Genomic DNA, 22,744 nt, shown 5'->3' with positions numbered 1-22,744 from the left:
ATGGCAGCTCCAGTCTGCTGCATGCGTTTACATTGTCATCTTATAGCAAATCAGTTCTGCAGACACACATAAGCTGAACAAAGGTTCTGGAAAAAGAAAATTGCCTTCCACCAGATTGTATCATGAAGCTACAAACCTTTGTAGGTTCAGCATACAATCTGGTGGAGGACAATTTTCTCTTTCATTATATTCTTGTATACAGAGGCTCTTTTCTCTATAAAACTGATGTTTTGGGCAGCTTGGGGCACTAGTATATCACTTTAACGTTTTCTTTAGTGGGCCTGTGAGAGCTGTATGGTTGAAACATTTTGCTGCAAAGTTGAAGTAGAACTTAATTATTGGTTTGATATGAATGCATTGACATTCTGAGTACTGATCCATTGCTGAACAACATTCGTATGTTAGTATGCTATTAATGCACCATGTGGGTTACAAGGCTGGTTTTTGTGGTCATTAGAAAATTGGTTTGTTTTGTAATAGGCGAGTGTGAAATGTGAACCGACGTGTTGTGGAAACTGAAAATGAATGTGGAATTTGTTTGACTTAAAAGTTTTTTGGTAAACAGGTCTGGTTGTGGATTTGTAACATGGTTGAAATGTTCATACATAACACAAAAGAGATATGGATAGGTGTGACTGCATCATCCCCACAGTGCACATAAATTTGCCCTTAATTTCTGTTGGTGGAAATACTTCACCCACCCTGGTGAATGCGTGTGAGCAGTTTTGTTTGAAGAAATTCAGATTGAGTTTCTAGTAACTTCTGAGCAATTTTTTGGTGTTCATGATATCTCTAGGTGAGGATTGTGGTGGTCTAGAAGCTTTGAGATGGCTATAATTTAAATAAGCCACTTATGTGTGGGATTGAGGATCCTCCAGAGAACTAAAGGAAAATGGAGGCTGTTTGTTATTTTGGAACTGTGAAAGATGTTTTGGGGTACATTGGCTACAGCAGTACCTAGTGCCTAATGAGTAGAGACCGGATTTTAGGCAAATTCCTTTTTTGTTCCTTGCACTCCTATCGCCCCACTTTGATATGTGAGCATGAATTAGAGGTTAAGGAGGGCTTTTATAGTGTTTTTATAGTGCCTATAAATGCCTATTTTAAATATCGGCTTCTATATAAACACTAAATTTAGCCTCAAGTTTCGCTTTCGAGTGCAGTTAGAGATCGTTATTCATGTTACCGGGCAACATTGTTCGGAACTCTAGGGGGTTCAACCTAGTCCTCTATTTCAACCAACTCCCGGAAAACAATCGCTAGCAGCAGTGAAATGGGACGTGCCGGCCAGTATACGCCGCCGCACTGACATGGCGCGAGTGGTTGGCGAATGCGAAACCGCGGAGGGCCGTCAGGGGAAAGGAGAGTGAAGAGCAAACGAAGAAAGAACAATGTGATGTGCATTGTTTTGTTTGTAATTTACTTTGTAAGGTGTTGACCGCCATTGAGCTTTCCTTCTCAGCGTACAAGATGCCAAGTGACAAGAGGCACAATTTTGAGTAGAAAAATCTGGAGATGGTGGTAGTTTGCTATTGTTTCCACAATCTTCACAGTGATTCTTAGACTACGTTCCGTGTGCTCTCCTAATAGATTTCTTCAAACATGTGCACTTCAAATGGGCGCAAGTGTATTTGGCAGTGTTGGGACGTGTTGCGTGTACAATTCGGATAATGTCATTGTATATGAGAAAATTGCCAGAGTTGTACCTAAGAGTCCTACTGTAAGAGCATGTTAATTTCTTAATAAATCATAGTCTCTCTTGCATTTATAATTTGTCTGTTTTTGGTGTGTCTTAATTTAATTGCGTAAGGCAGACATAAAGTAGCGCTTTTTTTAACCAGTAGTCCCAGCTTTCAAGCATTCTTTTTCATGCCTGTTTTACTAAATGAGACGCTCGAGTACAGTGGCCATTGAACATGAATATGAGCATTGTGCTTGTTGAATTAAGCCAATTAATCGTCATTAGTCCAGCAGTTTTATGGGACAATTGCACGGCTATTCTCAACTGTTGGCGCATTTGTGCCATCATAAACAATAACATTTCTTGTTTTCCTGTCACAGATAGAGGTCACACACGTCTTCGTATGAAATTATACGCATTTATGTAAAAATTTATTGTGCCTATATTTACGACGTTGGAGGCCTAAAACGTTGTTTTGCCTGCCTATTTTGGCGCCTAAAACGTGCTTTTTTACTGCCTAAAGATCCGGTCTCTACTAATGAGCATATGCTTTGCACAGTGGGTGAAGAAGCGGTGTGCCAGAAAGTTATCCAAGCTGAGAGGATATCATATTTTCTTAGGAGCTTAGGGTTCATTGCTGTATATTAGTAAACTACCGTAAGTGAAATACTGGTATGCTAAATTTACATTTTGATATAGGGTTTATTCTGCTTTTTGATGCTACTATTTTATGTAAAGTTAATCTGGGTAGAGGTGTTGGCACTCTGGAAAGTCCTGCACATGTGAAGAAACTGCTTATTTATTCGTAATTGTGCTTTTCAATAAACAATGCTGCAGTGCAATGTAGTGACAGAAACTTGCGACATTATCAGTTTAGGATGTGAACATTGTTTTATATTAATTATGAAAACAGATGTTATTTATTTGAAAACTATTCAAAAACTATTTGAGATTCGGTTTCCTTCTTCCCTAGTTTTCATAAGCTGGTCAACCTACATGTTGTAACTGGACTCCTTATTGAAGGGACTGGCTCTTGTAACTTGCATGGGGTAGGTTTTATTAGGAGAAAGTTGAGCTGTTTTCTTTGTCGTCCGAGTAAAATGGCGCTGCTTTACATCTTTTTGGTGTACAGCTATAAACAGCAAGTGGATGCTTACTACGCTCGGCTAGGCTACAACCCGGCACAGATAATGGAGCGCCTCAGTGTGCACTCTGGCCGATCGTCGGCCAATGGAGATTCGCGTCGGGATGAGAGCTTTGCCAGCAACACGGAAGATGATTGCGACCCCAGCATTCTTGACAATGAGTCCACACGCCTCGACCATGGTAAGATATTTGTTTGTGTATGCAGAAACCATTCAAGGCATAGCTGCTCCAAGCATTAGGATAGAAAGGAACAAACTGTGTATGAACACTGAGTAGCAGTATGCAAATGCAGTGTTATGTGATCAGGATTCATTAGGGAGCAGTTAGGTGCCTGATTATCGGGGTCATGCAAACGAGGAAAACAGTGTTCTGCCTCTTATGAGAAAAGGGCCTGCATCTTGAATCGGTTAAGGTAGAGTTAGGTTTCAGGAGATTAACAGGAAACCAGTGAAAAAGAGGAGTACACAAGGGACAGGACGAATGCTCCAGGTATCCCTGGATTTGGTCGCCCAGCTCTCCCAATGAAAGAGCTTGGAAGGGACTAAGAAGGAATGGGCAAGATAACCGGCCACTGTCAGCTGCAGGTTTGACAGGGCACACCCCCCCCCCCCCCCATCCTTTTTGATATTTATATATCGATAATTGAAAATATAAAATATGTCTATCTGAAGCTTAAGTGAAACCGCTGTAGGTCCTGGACAGTTTCCTGAGATATTGAAAAATCTGATTTGCGTCTCCAAGGCTGTGTTAAATGCACAAAGGTTTACTTATATAGTCGAACCCACTTATGACAATACCGGTTTTAACAATACGTATATCGGTTATAACAAGGAGAAGCTGCTACACCGTCAACTTTTCTGTGTTTTCTATGGTGAAATAACCCGCTTACTACAAAGCCCCCATGCCGCATTATCATTTATAACAAAGTCTCGCTACTGGGTGTCCTTGCCAAAAGGTAATGGAATGTGAAGTCCTTGAAAAGAAAAAGAGGCATTCGAGCCTCTCAACGTCGTGGCGCGCTGTTTTCCAGCCTTCTCCACATTGTCAGTCTCGCGTGCCTCTCCCCCGTCGCCCTTCCACCCCTCCAAACGTGAATGGGCTGTGCCCATAGCTCTATGTCGCACCACCCTCCAAAACACGAATGGACCATGCCAACTGTGCACGGATAGTGCCGATAACGCTGGGCACTGCTTCCAGATTGCTCGCTGGCCCATGGCTGGCCCTTCATTCTGTGCAGTTCTGCCAACGGATTAAGTCGCTCATGCTTGTCTTTGTTGGTTGCGTCGAAGTCGTTCCTGGCCATGTGGTTTCTCAGCCTCGTTTGACTTGCCGCCAAAACGGAAGATGGCTGATCCGCCCGCTGATCACCGGCAATGCACGACGTTGCTGGGGAAAAGAAAACACACCAATATAGATTTGGAAACAAAGTGCTTCTTTGACGATGTGCTTGCATCAAATAGCAACGGGCACAGTGACGGCGACGACGGCAGCGATGATGTGGTAGGGCAGTCTACCCCAACGTTGTCCTCGCAGGAGGCCCTGCAGATGATTCAGTCCCTCTGGGGCTTTGTTTTCGTGAGGGACCTTCCGCTGCTTTCCGTGGAGCACCGGGATGCCCTGGTGAAGGATGTCGGCAAGCTACACGTTGTCAGGGAGGAAGCGTGCACACCGCGTCTCGAACAAGTACAACCCTTTATTCACTCTGCTCGGCCCCCCACGACTCCTTCTCCATCCTCACGATGTCGCTCCGTCCAGTGGCGCCATCTCTCGGCTCCGTATCGGTGATGATGATGTCGCTCTGTCCGGTGGCGCCATCTCTCGGCCTTGCGGTGGTTGTCTCCGCCACACAGTCCTTACACGTCTCCCCCCCGCAGAACGTGAACCCGTCGCGGGCATGTCCAGTCGAGGTTCATAATACGCGGTCAGCTGGTCAGCATGGGCTATCCCGCGACGGCGCCCTGTCGTTGGGTCTGTCAGCATGAAGTTGTTAGCACCGACATTCCTTGTAATCCTATAGGGACCTGAACGTCTTGGTGCGAGCTTCGATGATACGCCTGTTGCTGCATTACTTAAAGTATGGCTGTCCAGGAGAACAAGATCGCCTGGTTTCAGGGTAACTGGCCGCCTGTGGTGGTCGTAATATGTCTTTTGTTTTGCCTGAGCGGCAGTTTGCTGTCCGTGAGTAAATTCAAAGGCCTGGGCAAGGCACTGGCGGACTTCTTCGGAAAAGGCATGGTAAGCCGTGGCAGGCGGTTCAACGTTGTCCTTGGTGCCAGGTGGTTCCCATGGAGTGCGCAGCTCTCGACCATAACACAGGAAGGCAGGCGTGTAGCCTGTCACAACACTCTCTGCAGTGCGGAGAGCAAAGGCAATTTCGGGGATGTGAGAGTCCCACTCCCTGTGGTTTGTGCAGTAGGCCCGGAGGCATTCCTTAACTGTACCGTTATGGCGTTCTACCATCTGTCCAGCGGGGCGGTAAGGCACGGTATGACGGTCTTTTATGCCCCATTGTTTCAGGAGGCTCTTCCAAAGCGTACTGACAAATGGGCGCCCGTTGTCGCTGGAAATTGCTACTGGTACTCCATGCCGACAGAAGACTTGCCGCATACAATCAACAATGTTTTGGCTGGTAGCTGCTCTTAGAGGAAACAATTCAATGAACTTTGTGAACTTGTCAACCACCACCAGCAGGTACTGGTGGCGCCGTGGTGTGAGTGGTAACGGTCCAATGACATCTACACTAAGTTCCTCCATCGGTGCAGTGGCCCACTGGCTGCTCATAAGGCCCGCTGGCTTTTGGCGATTTGCCTTGGAGCGCTGGCAAACTTTGCAGCATCTGACATATTTAGATACATCTGCTCGCATACCCAGCCATACGAAACGAGAAGAGACCCGCTGCAATGTCTTGAAAAAACTCGCATGTGCACTCGTGGGGTGGTCATGCGCCATTTTCAGCACCAGAGTCCGCAAGCAGTCTGGTAGCCAAGGCACCTTTTGGTTCCCTCTGTGCTGAACGAGCAACCCAGTAGACTCCAGTTCTGTTGAAGCAGCCAAGTCCCTAATTAGGCGTGATTGTGGGTCGTTCTCTGGGAGGGTTGTACCTTGCATGACGCTTTTCAGCTTGGCGAACAGTGGATCACGACCTTGCTCCTCAATCAGGCATTCTATATCGTTGAGGAGAGTCACATCGTCTGTCACAGACAGGGGGGCAACTGTCTCGAACGTAATGTGTTGCTCAGGCTCTTGAACGGTAATCGGGAACAGAGTTTCGGGTAGAGTCTGGCTTGGGTTGTCTGGACAGTTCAAGGGGGCTCTGCTAAGGGCATCTGCTGGAATGTTGGCAAGTCCTCTCCTGTGTTTGATCTTGCAGTTAAGGCCTTGCAGCCTAAGGACCCACCGCTTGACTCTAGGTGAGGCTTGATTTGTTTGGAACATCCATGAGAGAGAAGAATGGTCACAATGGATTTCGAATTCCGTGAATTCGAGGTAAGGTCTGAATTTATCGACTGCCCAGACCACTGCCAGGCACTCCCATTCCTGAACAGTGTACTGTTTTTCTGCCTCCGTGAGGACCCTGCTTATGAATGACACAGGTCTGAGTTCCTCGGGGCTTGCCTGGAGTAGCACAGCAGCTATTCCAATACCACTGGCATCTGTTTCCACCACAAAGGGCTGGTTGAGGTCAGGCAGGTTCACCACGGCATCATTGGCCAAGGACTGCTTCAGACTCTGGAATGCGCACTCTTGCTGGTTGGTCCACTGCCAGGGTGCATCTTTCTTCAAAAGGCTGGTGAGGGGGTGGGCTGTGAGCGAAAATCGAGGTATGAAGCTTCGATAATACCCCGCCAGGCCAAGGAAAGCTTGCAGTTGTTTGACTGTTGCTGGTCGAGGGTAGTGCAACACAGCAAGCACTTTGTCTTTGTCAGGTCTACACTGCCCAGGTGAAATAATATGTCCAAGGAACCTGAGCGAGTGGTGGCAGAGTTGGATTTTGTCTGGGTTGATGGTGAGGCCTGCGGCTCTGATGCGCTCGAGTACACATTGGATGTGTTCCACGTGGTTGTCCAGAGTGTCTGAATACACCAGGACGTCATCGAGGAATGCCATTGCGAATTTATGATTTATACCATCCAAAACTCTGTCCATCAACGTTTGGAAGGTTGCTGGCCCACCTGCCACTCCGAAGGGCATCCTAGTGAATTCAAAGGTGCCCTGGTGGCAGATAAATGCGGTTTTAGGGATATCCTGTTGGCACACTGGGATTTGGAAAAAACCTTGTGACAGATCAAAACTTGAAAACCATTGTGCCTGACCCAGCTGTGCCAACAGCCAGTCGGTCCTGGGCATAGGGTAAACAGGCACCCTTGTTCGGCTATTCAGTGGCCGATAATCAATGGCGAGGCGGAAGCCACCAGACTTTTTTGCGACCAAAACAGGAGCACTCGTCCACTGACTGGTACTCGGGCGTATGAGCTCCTGTTCTAGGAGGTCATGGATGCAATTATCCATAATGGCCTGTTTTTTGGCATTGACGGGGCGAAGCTTGCAACGTACAGGTAGGCTGTCCCCAGTGTCAATTCGATGTTCAGCAATTGTCGTGCGCCCGGGGGTAGTTGTAATAATTGGGCTGAAAGTGTCGAGCACCTGCACCAGACGTGGATCAACATTCATCTGAGCCGCAAAGCTAGCAGGGTCATTGGCGGTTGAGACCTCAGAGCTGACTATAGGCTCAGGTTGCTCAGCGAAGATTGGTTGCTCGGTAAAGATTGCTTGCAGGTCATATGATTCTAGCTCCCCCTTAACCTGCTGCTCTCCTTTGACGAAGGGTACCATGCACTGCGGTTCCGTCCCAATTGTCCAACCTCCCAGTGCAATATGGAGCGATATTCCAGTCACTGTCAGGAAATCCCTCCCGAGTACAATGTCCTTACAGAGGTCAGGCACACACAGGAACCGCTGGCGGCGGGAGCCTGCCGCCCAGTGGATCTTGCATCGGAGCGAGGACGTAGATTGAGACCAGCCCGTGGCCAGGCGGAGCGTGCGTACCTCTCTTTTGTGACTGGCTCCTGTGGCTTCAGCGGCCGCCATCGCTTGTTGTCCCAGAAGGCTGACGCTGGATCCCGTGTCCACGAGGGCCTGGAATGTCGTTGCTCCGATGCGGATGTCGAGAAGGGGTTCCTTTCTGCCAGCAGTGGCCGCAACCTGGAGCGCGCTGTCGTAGATGCCCGCCGGCGTAGCATCTACCAATGGATGTTTCCCGAGTACCGATTCTCTGGGCATTCGGCCCGCACGTGCCCCAGTTGATGGCACTGAAAACACCTGGGCGGCGCATTTTGCCTGCCCGTGGCGCATTGGCGGGCAACATGGCCGATCCCTCCGCAGCGCTGGCAGTGGACTTGTCGTGTGTTGGGCTGCTGCCAACGAGCGGCCGGTTGCGAAGTGTAGGCGATCGGCTGCGTCAGCGTAGGGAGGGTGGGGGCGGGATGAATGCTATCACGAAGATAGGACGGTTGGACCGCCGCGGGGTGTAGTGGCCAGTGGTACGGCGGAGACATTGTGGCTGACGTAGTGGTGCCCACGGTGGCAGCCGCCGACATGGGCCGCGGTCCGAGAGCGTTAGCGACTGCCCTGTGTGGTTGAAATGCCAAATCCTTTGCGACCTGATTTGTTGGTGGTGGCGGCGGTTTGTACTGCCATCGCCGCCAGGCTCTTTCCATCAATCCGTCCGCCTCCGTCGCGAGCTCCCTCAGAGTGGTAAAGGTTGACCCTTCTGCGAGGTCTTGTAGCTGCGGGTGCATTTGGCGGAGAACCCGCTGGACTTTTTCCTCTTCCGGTACGGTTTCACCGATGCGGTCATAGTATGCCGATATGACATAAATGAACTCCTTCAGGTTCTCCTCTGGGTGCTGGGTGCGTTGTTGAAGCTCTTCCTTCAGGCGGCGCTTCGAGTCGATTGAAGCGAACTCCGCGCGGAACGCTTGTGTGAACTCTTCCCACGTGGCGAAAACGCCGACAAAGCGCCACCACAGCTTAGCGCTGCCCTCCAAGGCGGCCGGCACCACGTTACTAAGCCTTCTGGCTGAGTCGATACCAGACACGAGGCAAAAGTTCTCCAAACGTTCGAGGAACACCTCCGGCGACTGTAGGTCGTTGAATCCCGTGAACTTCGGCGGCTCTGATGTCCCGTACGGCATGCAAGTCACGGCAGGCGGCTGCGACACAGCCACCGGCGCCCCTAGGCCTACCGGCGCGGTAGTCACGGCGGCGGTCATCACTCGTTGCCGCAGCAGGGAGGCGACCTGTTCCCGCTGGATGGGCGATCCGTCTGTCTGGTTGACGAGGTACTGCACTACTTCCTCCGGAACATTCACGCTATCCATTTCCAATCCCGGACGAGCCCCCACTTGTCAGGGAGGAAGCGTGCACACCGCGTCTCGAACAAGTACAACCCTTTATTCACTCTGCTCGGCCCCCCACGACTCCTTCTCCATCCTCACGATGTCGCTCCGTCCAGTGGCGCCATCTCTCGGCTCCGTATCGGTGATGATGATGTCGCTCTGTCCGGTGGCGCCATCTCTCGGCCTTGCGGTGGTTGTCTCCGCCACACAGTCCTTACAACGTAAAGCAAGCAAAGCTGGCGGACATGGGGTTTTCTCGTGCAAACCAGTGAGAAGTATGCGGCGAAATGCTTGTGGCGATCTCGGCCCAGCATTTCTTCTGGATTTCTCAAGCTGAGAGGCTGCTGTGGCAATCTTCTTGCATTTTAAAAGGCCCCTTTTGAGGCCACCAAAGCGATGCCTCGGCGGAGCTCGCATGTCACTTGCTGTCCGTGACCTCGCTTTGGAGTTGTTATAGCAGTGCCATTCTTGAACGCCGACAGCAGCGGCTTGTTACACGCGATTGGAGCGTGCAGAAAGCAAAGTTAAACAGTTAAACTATTCAACACCATCATCAGCCGGATGGAGGAAAGTGGTGGGGGAGGGACACTGGTCTCTCCGCCATTATAGTTTTCTCACAACAGCTCTGCCATCCCCCTATACATATATATATTTTTTTCGTGCAACCTGGTTATAACAATTATCGGTTACAACAATGTAATTTTCGTGGCACTTGAATATATTGCTATAAGTGGGTTTGACTGTATTTGCACACGAATGTCGCAAGTCGCTCGCGCTGTGCAATGGTCTTTGATATACTGATCGCAACACTAACCTAAAAGCCCACATCGCCTTCACGAGAGACTACGGTGCGCGTTGCACGTATTGAAGTGCCTGTTCAGCCTTATTCAGGATAAGGTAGAAAGGATGCAGCGGGGAAGCAGACCAGTCTGTATGGATATGAGCTGTGCCACCATCAGTACACATGTACTACGAAATGTATGGGAACAGGCTCCACGTGTCTGCTGCAATTCTTGAATTAGTGTGGCAAACTGCTTGCTGATAATAATTAGTTGCAGTTCGCACAAGCCATCCAAATTTACAGCGAGCAAAAGTGAGACATATACCTTGCTCATTTTTCCTTTATGGCATGTTCTGCCCCTCAGATTTAATGTTTTGTTTCGCAGCATCTGCCTAAACAGTGGCATTTTGTCAGAGTTGAAGATTTATGACCGTGCAAGAAGTGATAGTGTCCCTGTTAGTAGAACCGAACTTGCAAGGACACAGAGAGGCACAACATTTGATATATTGAATGTTCTGGTGAACAGGAGTTCAATACATGCATTGTACGGTAGTATGCTTTCCATGGGATTTCTAAGCGGATACTACGGCTGTTCAATATAGACAATAGTTCGGTATGTCTGGGTTTGATATATCCAGGATCGACTGTCTGTGTTTGTGCAGTATGAGACTGGTTCCTGATTGCATAGTGTTAAAAGGCCAAGTTAGCATTGATTCCACGTGTTCATGCTTTGAAAGATTGTTTCATGTGGAAACTTCACATTTATTGTTCACATTGTAGTGTTGAGCTGCAGAATTGATTAGGTCGAATCTCGATGGTACGATCATGCCCGATAGGAATTTCAGGATGATACGAATTGAAAATTTGAAGTCCCGGCTCAAGTCCATAGGCTTACAATGTGCTAAATTTCGAATGTTGCGAACCGCCTTTCGCGCCGTGGTGGATGATACAAACAATCGTGGAGACGCCGGTCGCATTTCTGTTGCCAGGGCGACCTACATCACTAAAAAAAATTTTATTTTCTGCTGTATCATGCAACTTGTTGGCTGTTTTCAAACACTTGGCAACTTTATCAGGAGCCGGCAATCACAAGTGACTCAGTCTTGCCGCATCAGCAAGATTGGCGGCATTCTCATCCATGGGTAGCCTTATCTCTGTATTACATGTTTTCGTGGCCTTCAGCTCCCGATGACAATTCGAAACTTTTCTACCTTTGCACCCACCACACCGCATGATACGAAGTAGCTTCAATACCGCAAAGAAAAGCCAACAGATTCTCTTATTTTGCGCAAACCACGCCCTTATTACTGCAGCAGATAGGACACAGCAACGAATGAAACTCGAGATACCCAGGCTGACCTTGAAATGTCGGCCTTGGAACGCGCGAAGTGTGCAGTTTGCTGCTGCTAAAATGTGTGCAAAACAAGCATGCCAGTGTTGCACCTCAGGGTAGCGTTTAATCCAGGAATCCTTGAGGCATAGGGATGAGAACATCCGGGAGTAGGAGCGAGAGAAAAAAAGGTTTATTTGCATATTGAAACAAGTAGTCAGATTCTAGTCAGAGCTCTCTACCACACTCGAGAGGTCCTATTTAAGCAGTTTTTTCCCTAGTTCCCTAACACAATGGAATTTGATTGCCTTGTCGTGGCTAATCAGAGGGGTCGTACTGTTCGTAGAACTCCACCTCTGATGTGCAACCTTCGAAGCTAGGACGAGGTAATCTGGAAATGGGTTTACTCTCCTTCCACGAAAGTCGTCGACACTGGTTCCTTGCTCTCCGTGACGGTCAGCTTGTCAGGGTCAGGAGACTGGCCTTCACGGTCCTTACTGCTTCCACAGAGGGCGGCGGTTGTTGTCTCGAAGTGAGCTTCTTTGTTTGAGCGTCACAGTCGGTGTCATGCTCCGTTGCTGTCTAGGCGGATGATGGTGAAGGGGCTGACTCGAGGGAAGCACCCAAAGAATGCACACTGCTTATTTGGGGCGCAACACCAGTGTTTCAAATATGTGCCGACCATTAGGAGAGCTCCCTTGCCGCCACATGGCTGCAGTAGCGAATCGTGATGCTAATTTTTGCCTTTTCACGCTTGCTTTTGTTACTTTTATTTCTGCATGGAGAAATATGGTGTTGTGGTTATCAAAATCTCCCATCTCCCGTGTTTACAGCGTTACCAAGATGGCAGCGCTACGTCAACAGAAAGCCACGCTCGCGCGATCAGCGGTGTGATAGCACCTCTCGAAGCCCGACTTTCTTCCCGATTTCGAAGACAACACACTAAAAAAGTTTAATTTTCTCAAATTTTGCTGCATATTTCTTCCAAATATTTTGCCGTGAGATAAGGAAATGTCTTAAGATTGCGGAAAAATAAATAAAAAATGGAAATTTTGAACAAGTCGCCCATTTCATTGCAGCGTCTCCCCTTTAATTTTCTGATTCTTTGTTTTTGGGTGATATGAATTTTTTGCTGTCCTGAGAGATTCATATCATCGAGATTCTACTGTAAATGGCTGGTCACCGGTCCTTTTGACTGCCTTCCCTTTGGGCTAGAAAAGGTGCCCCTCCCCATACTTCCAAGTAACCTACGCTCATCTCCCCCTATGGTTGCATTCGCAGTGCCCCAGCCAGAAGAGGTCAAGAAGTTCTCCCGGCCACACCCACTGGCTCGTTTCTGTGGTGCCAATGGTCTGCTCAAGCTCGTACCAACCCTCAGCAGTGGAAACCTGCCGCCTCCTATTGAAATTCACAGCCTCAAGGTAGGATTTTTGGAGCAATAGAAACTGATTATTTAGAATTTTGTTGATGCCAATATCATTCCTTTGGTGGTGGTGTTATATGTATCTAGCTGCCTTTTTCTTGTGTTGCGCCATCCTCATGTCAAGGATGGTGTTCATTGTTACATGTTGAGATTACCTCACACACGTACATTTTATTCTTGTCAGGCATGAACTTCAGCCCATTGTGCACGGTTTCACTGTACATCTTGTCGCTCTTGCTTATCTTGCTTCATATGCGTGTTGACAAATTTTTGCTAGCACGGTGCACATACTGTGTCTTGGTGTTAAGCATCTGTGCTGACGACGGCAGAATATTGTGGTGCCATCTAGCATGCACTTGGTAAATGACGGTTGTTGTCTCAATGAGTTTGGTCCACACCATTTTTTAGTCATTTCTGGCCTTTTCTGCTTTTGTTTGCTTTCTTGCATTAATAGACACACGATGCACAAGAGGTGCCAGACAGGATGACACAAAGCAATGCAAACACTAAATGTAACTTGTTGTAACAAGTCACATTAGACTTTTGCTCACTAGCACTGCCGGGGATCAAACCCAGGCCACTACAGTACCTGTGTGTAGGTGAGAGCTGGATGTGCACTAACCAGCGAGCTACCAACCGAGCTGCAGGCTGGGCAGAAGTCTGGTTTAAAGCATGCGCGCAGGCTCGGAGTGCAATGTCGTGTGTGCACCAATTTCAAAGGCAGCAGCACGGAGTTAGGCATGCAGATGTAGTCGGTGGTCGTCAGTTCTTTAAATTTGGACTGCCGTTGACATAACTGTCAATGAGGAATACAAAGTGGTTACATTTGGGAATGCTGAGGATGGGGATAGTTGCATGATTTGCCGTGCATTAGTAGCTTGGTACAAATAAGTAGCTTGGTCAATATTTTCGTTTCTTTGAATCGGAAGTAATCAATGCTAAATTTCATTGGCAGATCCAGTGTGCTGCACAAGCTCTGTCGCAGAACACCGTTCTCCCGTGAAGGGACTCTTCATTTTGGGCTCTGAACGGTGTTGGTGGAGCTGAGTGCGCGGTAACACGCGCTGGGCCCGGGGCTCTTGCTTCTTTTTTTTTTTGAACATAGAGTTTTCTACAATTACTAGAGGGAGCTCTGGCGCTGTGATCTTTCAGCCACGATGGAAGTAATGGGTAGTACGTGGATTTATCTGATCTTCGTGCTTGGGGCTTCAGGCGTTCTTGTGGCTTCGTTTATTATGCTTTATTTGGGCCTAAATTGGACTAAGTCTCAAAGAAATTCATACTTTTTTTAATGCAGAGGACATTTACAACCAATGGGCATACATACAACCATTAGCTTCTCGCTGCTTAAGTTGAAGAGACTGCTTTCGAAGTCATCATTTTCTCAGTGTGAAAGAGATACTGGTACAATATGAATACTAGTAATTATTCATTGCTGCTGTAAAACTTTGAATTGCTTGCTTACTGTCTTGTATCATCTGCTACACGGATGGTTTCAGTGATTGGCCACTACAGTAAATAGCCGCATCGCATGGACTACTGGTCAGATTCGCTGATTTCTATGGAGTAGTGTCAACTGCTCCATGGGGTGATTTTGGCTTCAGATCTGTTCTCAATCTGCCATTGCAACATACTTATAAAGAGAGCTGAAAATTTTGCTTGAAAAGTGCTCCGAATGTTACATAGGAATTCAGTCTATGGTAAAACCATTGGCTGATTACCCAGCTGTGGGGCATGGGCCAGAAACGTCTGGGCAAAAAAAGAACCATCAAGATGCAAATCTTGCCAGCCGGGTCTCCCATGTCCCTGCTGTGTCATGCTGGGTCCAGTAGAGATGGTGTCCTCCATTTGGGTGTCACTAAGCCTGCCATGTGCCATTGCATGTTGGACTACCTTGGGTGTTTGCCATGCACCACAGGGTTGAAACCAAACATCTTGGGCATCCACAAATATGTGAGATGTTGTGCAGCATGAGACATGGAATAAAATGGTGTTTAAGTAAAATATTCCATGCTTGCACCTACTTCTTTATATGGAATGAGCTGTCAGTTTATTGTTTCGTTATTCTCTTTCGGTGTGCAGCACTTGTTCCAGAAGGATCCACAGTTCCATCAGTTGCAGGCATTCCCTGGACCTTTGGTCAGGTCAGCTGTGACTTATTTTTCTCACTGCACTCACTCTTTTCGTACATACCTCAGTGGTTATGGAAGAGGCTTTGCTTTTCTACAAATATTACTATCATTTGATGTTTATGATGCACAAAACTTCTTTGAATCTGCTAAGCTTATTTTTTTCAAGGAGGTAACGATTTCAATAGATGTAAATAAATACTCATAGTATCTGCATGATGCATAGTTGCTAGTTATCACAATGGTAATTAATTTGATTCTGGTTCATTCTATCCTGATGCTAGGCCCCAGCTAGTAGTAGTATATTTATCAGCCAAGCCCAGCCTGTTTAATTTCAAAAGTGGCGGAAGGTTGGATAATTCAACCGCAGCTGAAATGCGCAAGTGAGCTTGCGCTGCTCTTTGCTGCGGAAAAGTCCCATTGAGGCACCTTCCGGCACGTCGAATGTGGTCTTCCTTGAAGGATAATGAGTACAATAGCAGCGAAAGTCTTGGAAGTCTGTGCATCATTCAGTAGCTCCAAAACAGTAAACAGCTGCACCTTGTTGCTGGTTTGCAACAGCCTTGCGCACCATCCTGTGGCGCAACCTACGGTGAGGGCAGGACCTGCAGTAGAGAAAGCAAAACTCAGCATATTTTTCAACATGGATGCAGAGCTAACAGGATTAGTGCTGAACGCAGCAAAGAAAGCTGTCTGATCTGTACACCTAAGAAGGTGCGATAGCGTTTATTAGTTGTGTCATCATGCTTTCTGGTCTCCAATGTTTGTGGAGGTCCTAGTGTCTGCCATTACTCTTGAAACGGGTATAAAAAGAAATGCGTACAAAATTAATGTGCAGTGAAGTATGAACAGCTGACATAACTACTGGCATGAGCCCTGTGGTGATGTGTGTGCTGGGCATGCTAACGGATAGGACATCAAAGACGATGCTGATCTCTTCTCTCTCTCTTTATGGGTGAAACATGCACAGTGCAAGTGAATAAGCAAAGGGTGCTTATTCTAAATGTAAGCATTCAGTTAGCATTTGTGGGAATTCAACGCTAGCAGGTAATGAAACCGTCTCTCCTGAAATGAAATTGCCTGATAGAAAAGTGTTGCTCGCGGGTATTTTGTTTTTGCCAAAACAGCATTACTCCATTCCACCCTCTAACACAGGTCGGAGACGCACAAGAATGATGTGATCCAGTTCTGCACGCAGAAGATCCAGTCATTTGCCGAAGACCCCAGCTTGCCTGACCGGTCATCACACATCCTCCTTTGGGAGCTGCTCGTGCTCATGCTCAGGCAAAACGGGGTATGCACCACTCTTCTTGCCACTCACTAGGGCCATCACCTTCAGGTCCTAGTGCAGATTGAAAAATGGCTTCTCCTTTATGCTTCTCTCTGCTGATGCGTCGTATTCTAGGGACCTGTTACTGTACAGATGAGCTCTTAGTAAAGATTGAAGTGGGATGACATGCAGATATTAATTTTAGGAGCTGCAAATACTTTTTTATGTTCCTTCTTATACTTCTTTTGGCCATTATCTTCCGCTCATTGCTGCAGTCCTGTGTTATTGAATAATTTCTGTGCAAGGAAGGTTGGGCCATTGCATTATGAAATGGCCATTGTTTAAAAGTGAATAAAGAGGGAGAACATGGGAGGGGGGGGTGGCGTGACTAAAAAATGATGTCATACAGAAGGTAATTCATTGGCATATGTCACTTTCCTCTCTGCTTGCAGGAGAGTAGCGCACAGGCAAAACTGTGGGCGCCGAACGTTCCGCACTTGCCAGGCTTCTAGCAGCTTTAAAGCAGTGCATGTGAATAAGTTCTGCACTTTGTGATACATTTTTTGAACGTTTACAGTAAACCTCGTTAATTCGGATTTCACGGGGCCGAAAAAAATGTTCGAATTAACCGAATGTCGAATTATCAAGGGCATGCAGAAAACAATAAGCAAATGCTTACTACGTCAACACGCCTTTATTTAGTGAATGAATGAGCAAATACTCTGGCTATTTTGCACCAAAGCAGAGCAGAAGGTGGAATTCTCGCCATCTCGTGACTCATTGGCTCTTGCAGCAGCAATCTAGGCCGCGCGACTTCCTTCGCAGCATGGCCGCGGCGCGCGCCTCCATTTGCGACACGCTTTGCACTACCGCGTGCACATCCCGATTGTTTTCGCCACTGAGCTGATCACCAACAGATCGTTCATCCATTGCGATGTAGCCGGTGCTCTTCATCAGCGACAGCTTTATGCTGAGTCAAAACGAAACAACTGTTTGCTGCAACCGCTGCGGAGAAAACTGCGGCCGCTATTGATGTGATTATGAACGGCGACTTTGCGGTGCTGAAGGCACGTGACGGACGCACACATCGAGTCGGAACGAAACTACCGTTCGCTGCAACAACTGCGGATGAAACCGTGGTCGTTATCCATGCAATCATGGATGGCGACTACGCAGTTTTTTAGGCACGTGGCCGACGCGTGTACCAAGTGAAAACGAAACTACTGTTTGCCGCAAGAAACTGCGGCCGCTGTCGACGCAATTATGGATGGCGACTGTGCAATTATGAAAGCCCATGGCCAACGCGGTGTTGTGCGTGGCGGTAAATGCAAGAATAAAGGCTTTAAAAGCACCAATAGGCACGAAGCGTTCTGGCGTTGCTGTCATTCGCGTACGATTTCCGCTGATGACTATGGCAACGTGGACTCAGCCGCTTCGTTTCGGTTGGGAGCTAGGGCCGTTTTTGCTCTCTTGCGTTGCACATTTGCGGCGCTCCTCGCTCGCGGAGCTCCGAAAGTTGTCCGAATTAACCAATGTGCGGCCAAATACGTCCGAATTAACTAAAGTTTGATTGCATTGAATAATGCATACGCCGGCCTGGATCAGAGGACTAGTCCGAATTATCCAATGTTCCGAATTAACAAGGGTCGAATTAACGAGGTTTTGTTGTAGATTACAAGAAGATCTTGCCACAGTTTTTCTTTGTGTATTTCAAGAAGGTGGCAGTTGCCTGCAGCAAAGTCTATGCCTAACATATTCTGTGGCTAAGGTGAGGCCTTGGGCTCAGTGCCTAGACACAGTGGCACCGTTTCACCATAGTGGAAATGAAAAATTTATTTCTGGGGTTTAAACGTGCCAAAACCAAAATATGATTGTGAGGCAAGCCGTAGTGGGGCACTCCTGATTAATTTAGACCACCTTGGGCTCGTTAACGTGCACTCAATGCATGGTACACAAGTTGCATTTCGCCCCTATTGAAATGTGGCCGCTGTGGCCGGGATTTGATCCCGCGTCCTCGGTCTTAGCAGTGCAATGCCAAAGCCACTACACCACCACGGCGGGTAGTGGAATTCAGTAACACCGGGGTGCCAAAGTTTCAACGGTGCGTGCTGGGGACTGTAGAATGTGGAATGCTCCACTGCAGTGTTTCTCATAGCCCGTGGCGACTTAAAAGGCCCCTCACCAGGTCTGGCCATTTTGAGCTGACTAACACGGTGTATACAATGCGCGCCAACGATCGTTTCTGCTAAGTACAGTTTAGACCGCTTATAACGTAAGTCGCTGGAGTCGCGAATATCCGCACTATAAGCGGTACCGCACTATAACCAAAGCAACAGTTTTCAAGGCCCGCACATATGCAAAACGTGCACCGAGCCGCCACGTGTATGCGACAGTCGAGGAATGCGGCTAGAACGTTTGCATTCAATTTACAGTCAAATCTCGTTATTCGAACCAAATCATGCCGCGGCGCCTCCGACCGGCATTGCTCCAGCACCGCACGGCCACGCTAGCGGCAAAAAACGTGCGCGTCATGCCGCGAACAGCAAGTTCCCGCGCGTCAGCCCCTTGCCGCGACGTGCCACGCGCGTCTCGCGCGCGGCAGCGCGATAAGATCTCTCGCGCTCTCCGAACGCGCGAGCAACACCGCGAGCGCTCGTCGTTTCATGCGAGAGACGACGATCGTCGATTGAAAACCTGGCGCTGACCGGCGGCGGTCTTGTTGTGATGGCTCCGTGACGTCACCCTCGTTGCTCTTGATTGGTTCATCTCACGGCACGTGGCATTTGCCGCAGAAATGGGTATCGAACCCATTTCGCGCGGCCGCAAAACCACAGACTCCTGCCGCCTTTGCCGCGCGTTTTTGCCGCTAGCGTGGCCGTACCCATGGAGTAAAAGCTAGGAGAGACCCCTCAATGTCGCGCGCGAACAAGAAAAAAAAAAAAAAAAACGCGGCGGAAATTTCACCCTCTCTCAAATGTCAAGGTTGCCGATCCTGCGTTGCGCCGGAACATGCGTGTACATGCCGACGTCTCAGCCACGCTACCGTAGCCACGCGTAGAAAATGGCAGTGAACCCTTCTTTGTCCTTTATGCTTCCTCTACTTTCTAGTCACGTGTTCACCTTGCACGCTGCGACTACGGCGCAGAAAGCAGCGACGCTGTCCCAGGCCAGACAACGAAACTGCCTACGCCGGCAAACGCCCGCTTCCCGATAACGGCCGGCTGGAGCGGCGGCGCCTGCACGGCGGCGGGCGCGCACGGTGACAGTCGAAAGTGAGGGAGCTACGAGGGAGGGCGAGGGGAGCCACCGAAGCGGCGGAGTTGTCGAGGCGAAATCCGCTTCCCTGCCGCTCTCCTCCCTCACATTCCACGGTCTCCGCGTGTCCCCTTCGCAGTGCCGTGCCGGCGGCGCCCGCTCCCTGAATTTTCGTTTACTGCCGTTATCATGAAGCGAGCATTGGCCAGCGTTGGCAGTTTCGTGGCCCTCCCTCGCTATGCGCGCCGTGATATTTCACAACTCGTACTCAAGATTCTTGTTTCAGCCTCACTGGTTGTTCGTTCGCACCACGCGCCCTTCTCCTCCACTTTGTCTCTCTTTCTTCGTCGAGCACTCCTTGGGGTGCCTGTTTGAGGGGAGCGTTCGCCGTCTCCGCTGACTTCCGTCGCACTGTAACCGGTATTTCGTTTGCCGCAACTGCACTATAAGCGATACGTGTATACATGGAGTGCTATGGAAAAATTAACGGGAGTCTGAAAAGACCGCACTATATCCGGTCCTGCACTATAAGCGGTTACGTTGGTCTATACTGTATCACATCGCTACGAGCTGCAGAAAGAGTTGAAATTTCAAACCGAACGCCGTTTGCCTTTCTCCTCGCGGGCGCTTCGCTCCAAGATGGAAGGATCACATACACCAGCAAGTGCGCCTACATACAAATATATGCTGTGACGTCTCTCATATTGACACACGACACTTCGACAGTTATTCAAGGCAACATGTGTTATTTGTGTAATTTGTTAATTGGTGGTGACGCGGTGACGACTTTATCGCCCTTGGACTCGTGCTCCACATCTCATGCTCCTCACCCGCATCGCATTCGTTGATCTCCTCTCCCATCGGTGGGCGCACCTCGTGCTCGCTACCGCCCTTGTCGGCGAGATTTTCCCGCGGAAGCCGCAATTTCGTCTCACGCGGCTGCACTGTAAGCAGTATGCGTATACATGGAGTTCTATGGGAGGGTAAACGGGAGTCGGAAAAGGCCGCGTTGTAGACAGTTCTGCACTATAAATGGTTACGTTAAGTGGTCTATACTGTAAATGCTTTTTACGTACGTGTGCCTGAGTGAGTTCACCTCTCGACTCTTTAATTTAGCTAGTTTTGTGTTTCGATGATACGAATTTCGGAAAGTACGAATTTTTTTCGCGACTTCGTGAGATTCGTATCATCGAAATTCCACTGTATAACAAATTTGTAGCCCGAAATACGGCACGTTTACGAATGAAGAAATCTGCAAAAAATTAGGCATGCCACCTTCAGCAGCAGATGTTCCTGAGCAGCTGTGATTACAAATTTGTGCCGGCCCCATGGCCATCATCAGCAGTAATGACGGCCTGCAGAAATAGAAACTACACAAATTGGCACTCTCCACACGGCACTATGAACTGCAAGATCGCACTCATTCCACTGTTCACAATTGCGATAATCGTGAAGGATTGAAAAGTAAAATTGCTGGTGAATGGCAGGTTTGCTTTAAAGTTGGCAAATAACACAAGGAGAGTGACGCAATTTGTGGATGTGTTGGGGTTCCGGTAACATTTGGCATTGATATGCAGTGGCGCATCATGTTCAGATCTCAGATATGCTAATGATATAAATGCTGGCTGCGCACTTTACTGCCAGCCACCGGCGTTTTCTGTGAGCTTAGGAACTTAGTGGTTGCCATCGTTTGAGGCACGTCATCTACGTTCTGAAGAAAGATGCTGCTCCATGGTTCATGTGTGACAGTCGGCGCCCGCTCGGAAATCACCACGTTGTTATCGCTGCCACTGTGCAGGCATTGTGTTTCACCCTGCCGCAGCTGGAACATGCATGGAACTGTGTTGCGTAATCTCACTGTTGCCGACTGTCGATATGGTGCGCATAGTGTTAACTTATCCGAGGTCTGTACTAGGGAGCCTTCATAAACATGCCTACGCCCGGTTTTAAAGTAGCACTTGAGCGCATGTGCATATGAAGGTGGCGATGGCTTCACAACTTAATGACTTCACATAAATGCGTGTTCTGACTGCTATCTCTTGGAGTCCTTGTCATCATCATAAGTGCATTTGTGGATGTTCTACTTTCAAATGTAGGAGATTCCTCATGTTTAATTTAGTTTTAATGGCAATTTGCATGTTTTTGATGCAGCAATATTTAAAAATAATCATATTCAACATTTATTAGTAAAACCTGGTTAATTCAGCGCTCATAAATTTGAAAAGTCGGATAATACGGACTCGTCCTCTGGTCCTTACAGGCGTATGCATTATTTAGTGTAAGAAAGTGTCCGCACTGAATAACAGGGGACCAGCACAGCGAAGCTGTGTGTGCAGGCCTCGCAGCAACTCTGCTTTTTTGTAGATCTTGTGTCCTGCAGACATTTGTGGGCGACTGTACACTTGCCTTCATTACTTTGGTGGTCACTTGGTTATTCTACCTCTCGCTCAGATGGCCCGAGTGACGGTTGGGCAGTTGGGTCATTAAACAGGAATGCCAACTCCTCATGCTCTTGTCTCAGGTAAAAGTGTGCAATTGGAGTTAATTGAAGGACATTGCAGTTTGTCTCAGGTTCGGACATTGCTGAATTGCTTCTTCGGGGTCACGAAATCTTGGAGCCGTCAGCGTCTACGTCAGTGCTTGCGGGCCGACCAGGAGGGGAGGGAGGTGAAGTGACCTCACCCGAGGGTGCTGACGATGGCAGCAGCCCATCGCCAGATGAGGGCATTGTGGTGTCTGATCGTGCCCAACTTGGAACCACTGGTGCAAGTCACACGCTAGCGAAATTCCGCGAGTTCCTCCTCTTTGGGCATAAAAAGGTGAGACCCCTCAATACTATATCTATGTGTATGTGTGTAGCACGGGATTCCTGCATGGTGCAGAGATATGTGGATGACATACTTTTACCCATTCTCTCGAGTGATTTGCTGTCGTCAGATAATGCAGCATCTTCTGTTGCAATTTTCCCAGCAACTAAGCATACTTGGCATAGGAGATAGATTTTGAGGACCATAGCCTGTGACTTGAGCTAGGTGTAATATTTGCCGTCATTGTTTCTTTAAAGGAGTACTGACATAATATCTTCAACTCCTCGTTTTTTGACGTTAAATGAAGGTCCTATACCCTAGATTGAACACTGGCAATCCTCAGAGTTACTAAAGCTTGTCTACAGCCAGTTTTGGTTTTATTTTTACTGTCGTGATGCAGAAGGGAGTGGGACTTGACTTATTGGCGTTCGCTCTGGCTTGCTTGGTCGCCTTCTGTGCTGCTACTCGTTGGGAGGGCCAGTTTTGGACAGGGATTGCTTTTCACCGCCTGTCAGCAACTAAAG

At 48.3% G+C, this 22,744-nt stretch overlaps 1 protein-coding gene across 8 annotated transcripts in view; it reads left to right on the top strand.

The window, feature by feature from the left end:
* The window catches only part of LOC119437407 (uncharacterized), a 408,649-nt gene that overhangs the window by 264,208 nt on the left and 121,697 nt on the right, over nucleotides 1-22,744 (top strand). For all 8 annotated transcript variants that reach the window (XM_049660503.1, XM_049660506.1, XM_049660507.1 and 5 more), the window contains 5 exons: nucleotides 2,814-3,007; nucleotides 12,618-12,757; nucleotides 14,842-14,903; nucleotides 16,044-16,182; nucleotides 21,975-22,232. In XM_049660503.1, the coding sequence (XP_049516460.1) occupies nucleotides 2,814-3,007; nucleotides 12,618-12,757; nucleotides 14,842-14,903; nucleotides 16,044-16,182; nucleotides 21,975-22,232 (793 nt within the window). The remainder of the gene's footprint in view (nucleotides 1-2,813; nucleotides 3,008-12,617; nucleotides 12,758-14,841; nucleotides 14,904-16,043; nucleotides 16,183-21,974; nucleotides 22,233-22,744) is intronic.

The sequence above is a fragment of the Dermacentor silvarum genome, chromosome 1 (assembly GCF_013339745.2).
Source record: "Dermacentor silvarum isolate Dsil-2018 chromosome 1, BIME_Dsil_1.4, whole genome shotgun sequence".
Lineage (NCBI taxonomy): Eukaryota > Metazoa > Arthropoda > Arachnida > Ixodida > Ixodidae > Dermacentor > Dermacentor silvarum.
This window is presented reverse-complemented; position numbering and strand designations above follow the sequence as displayed.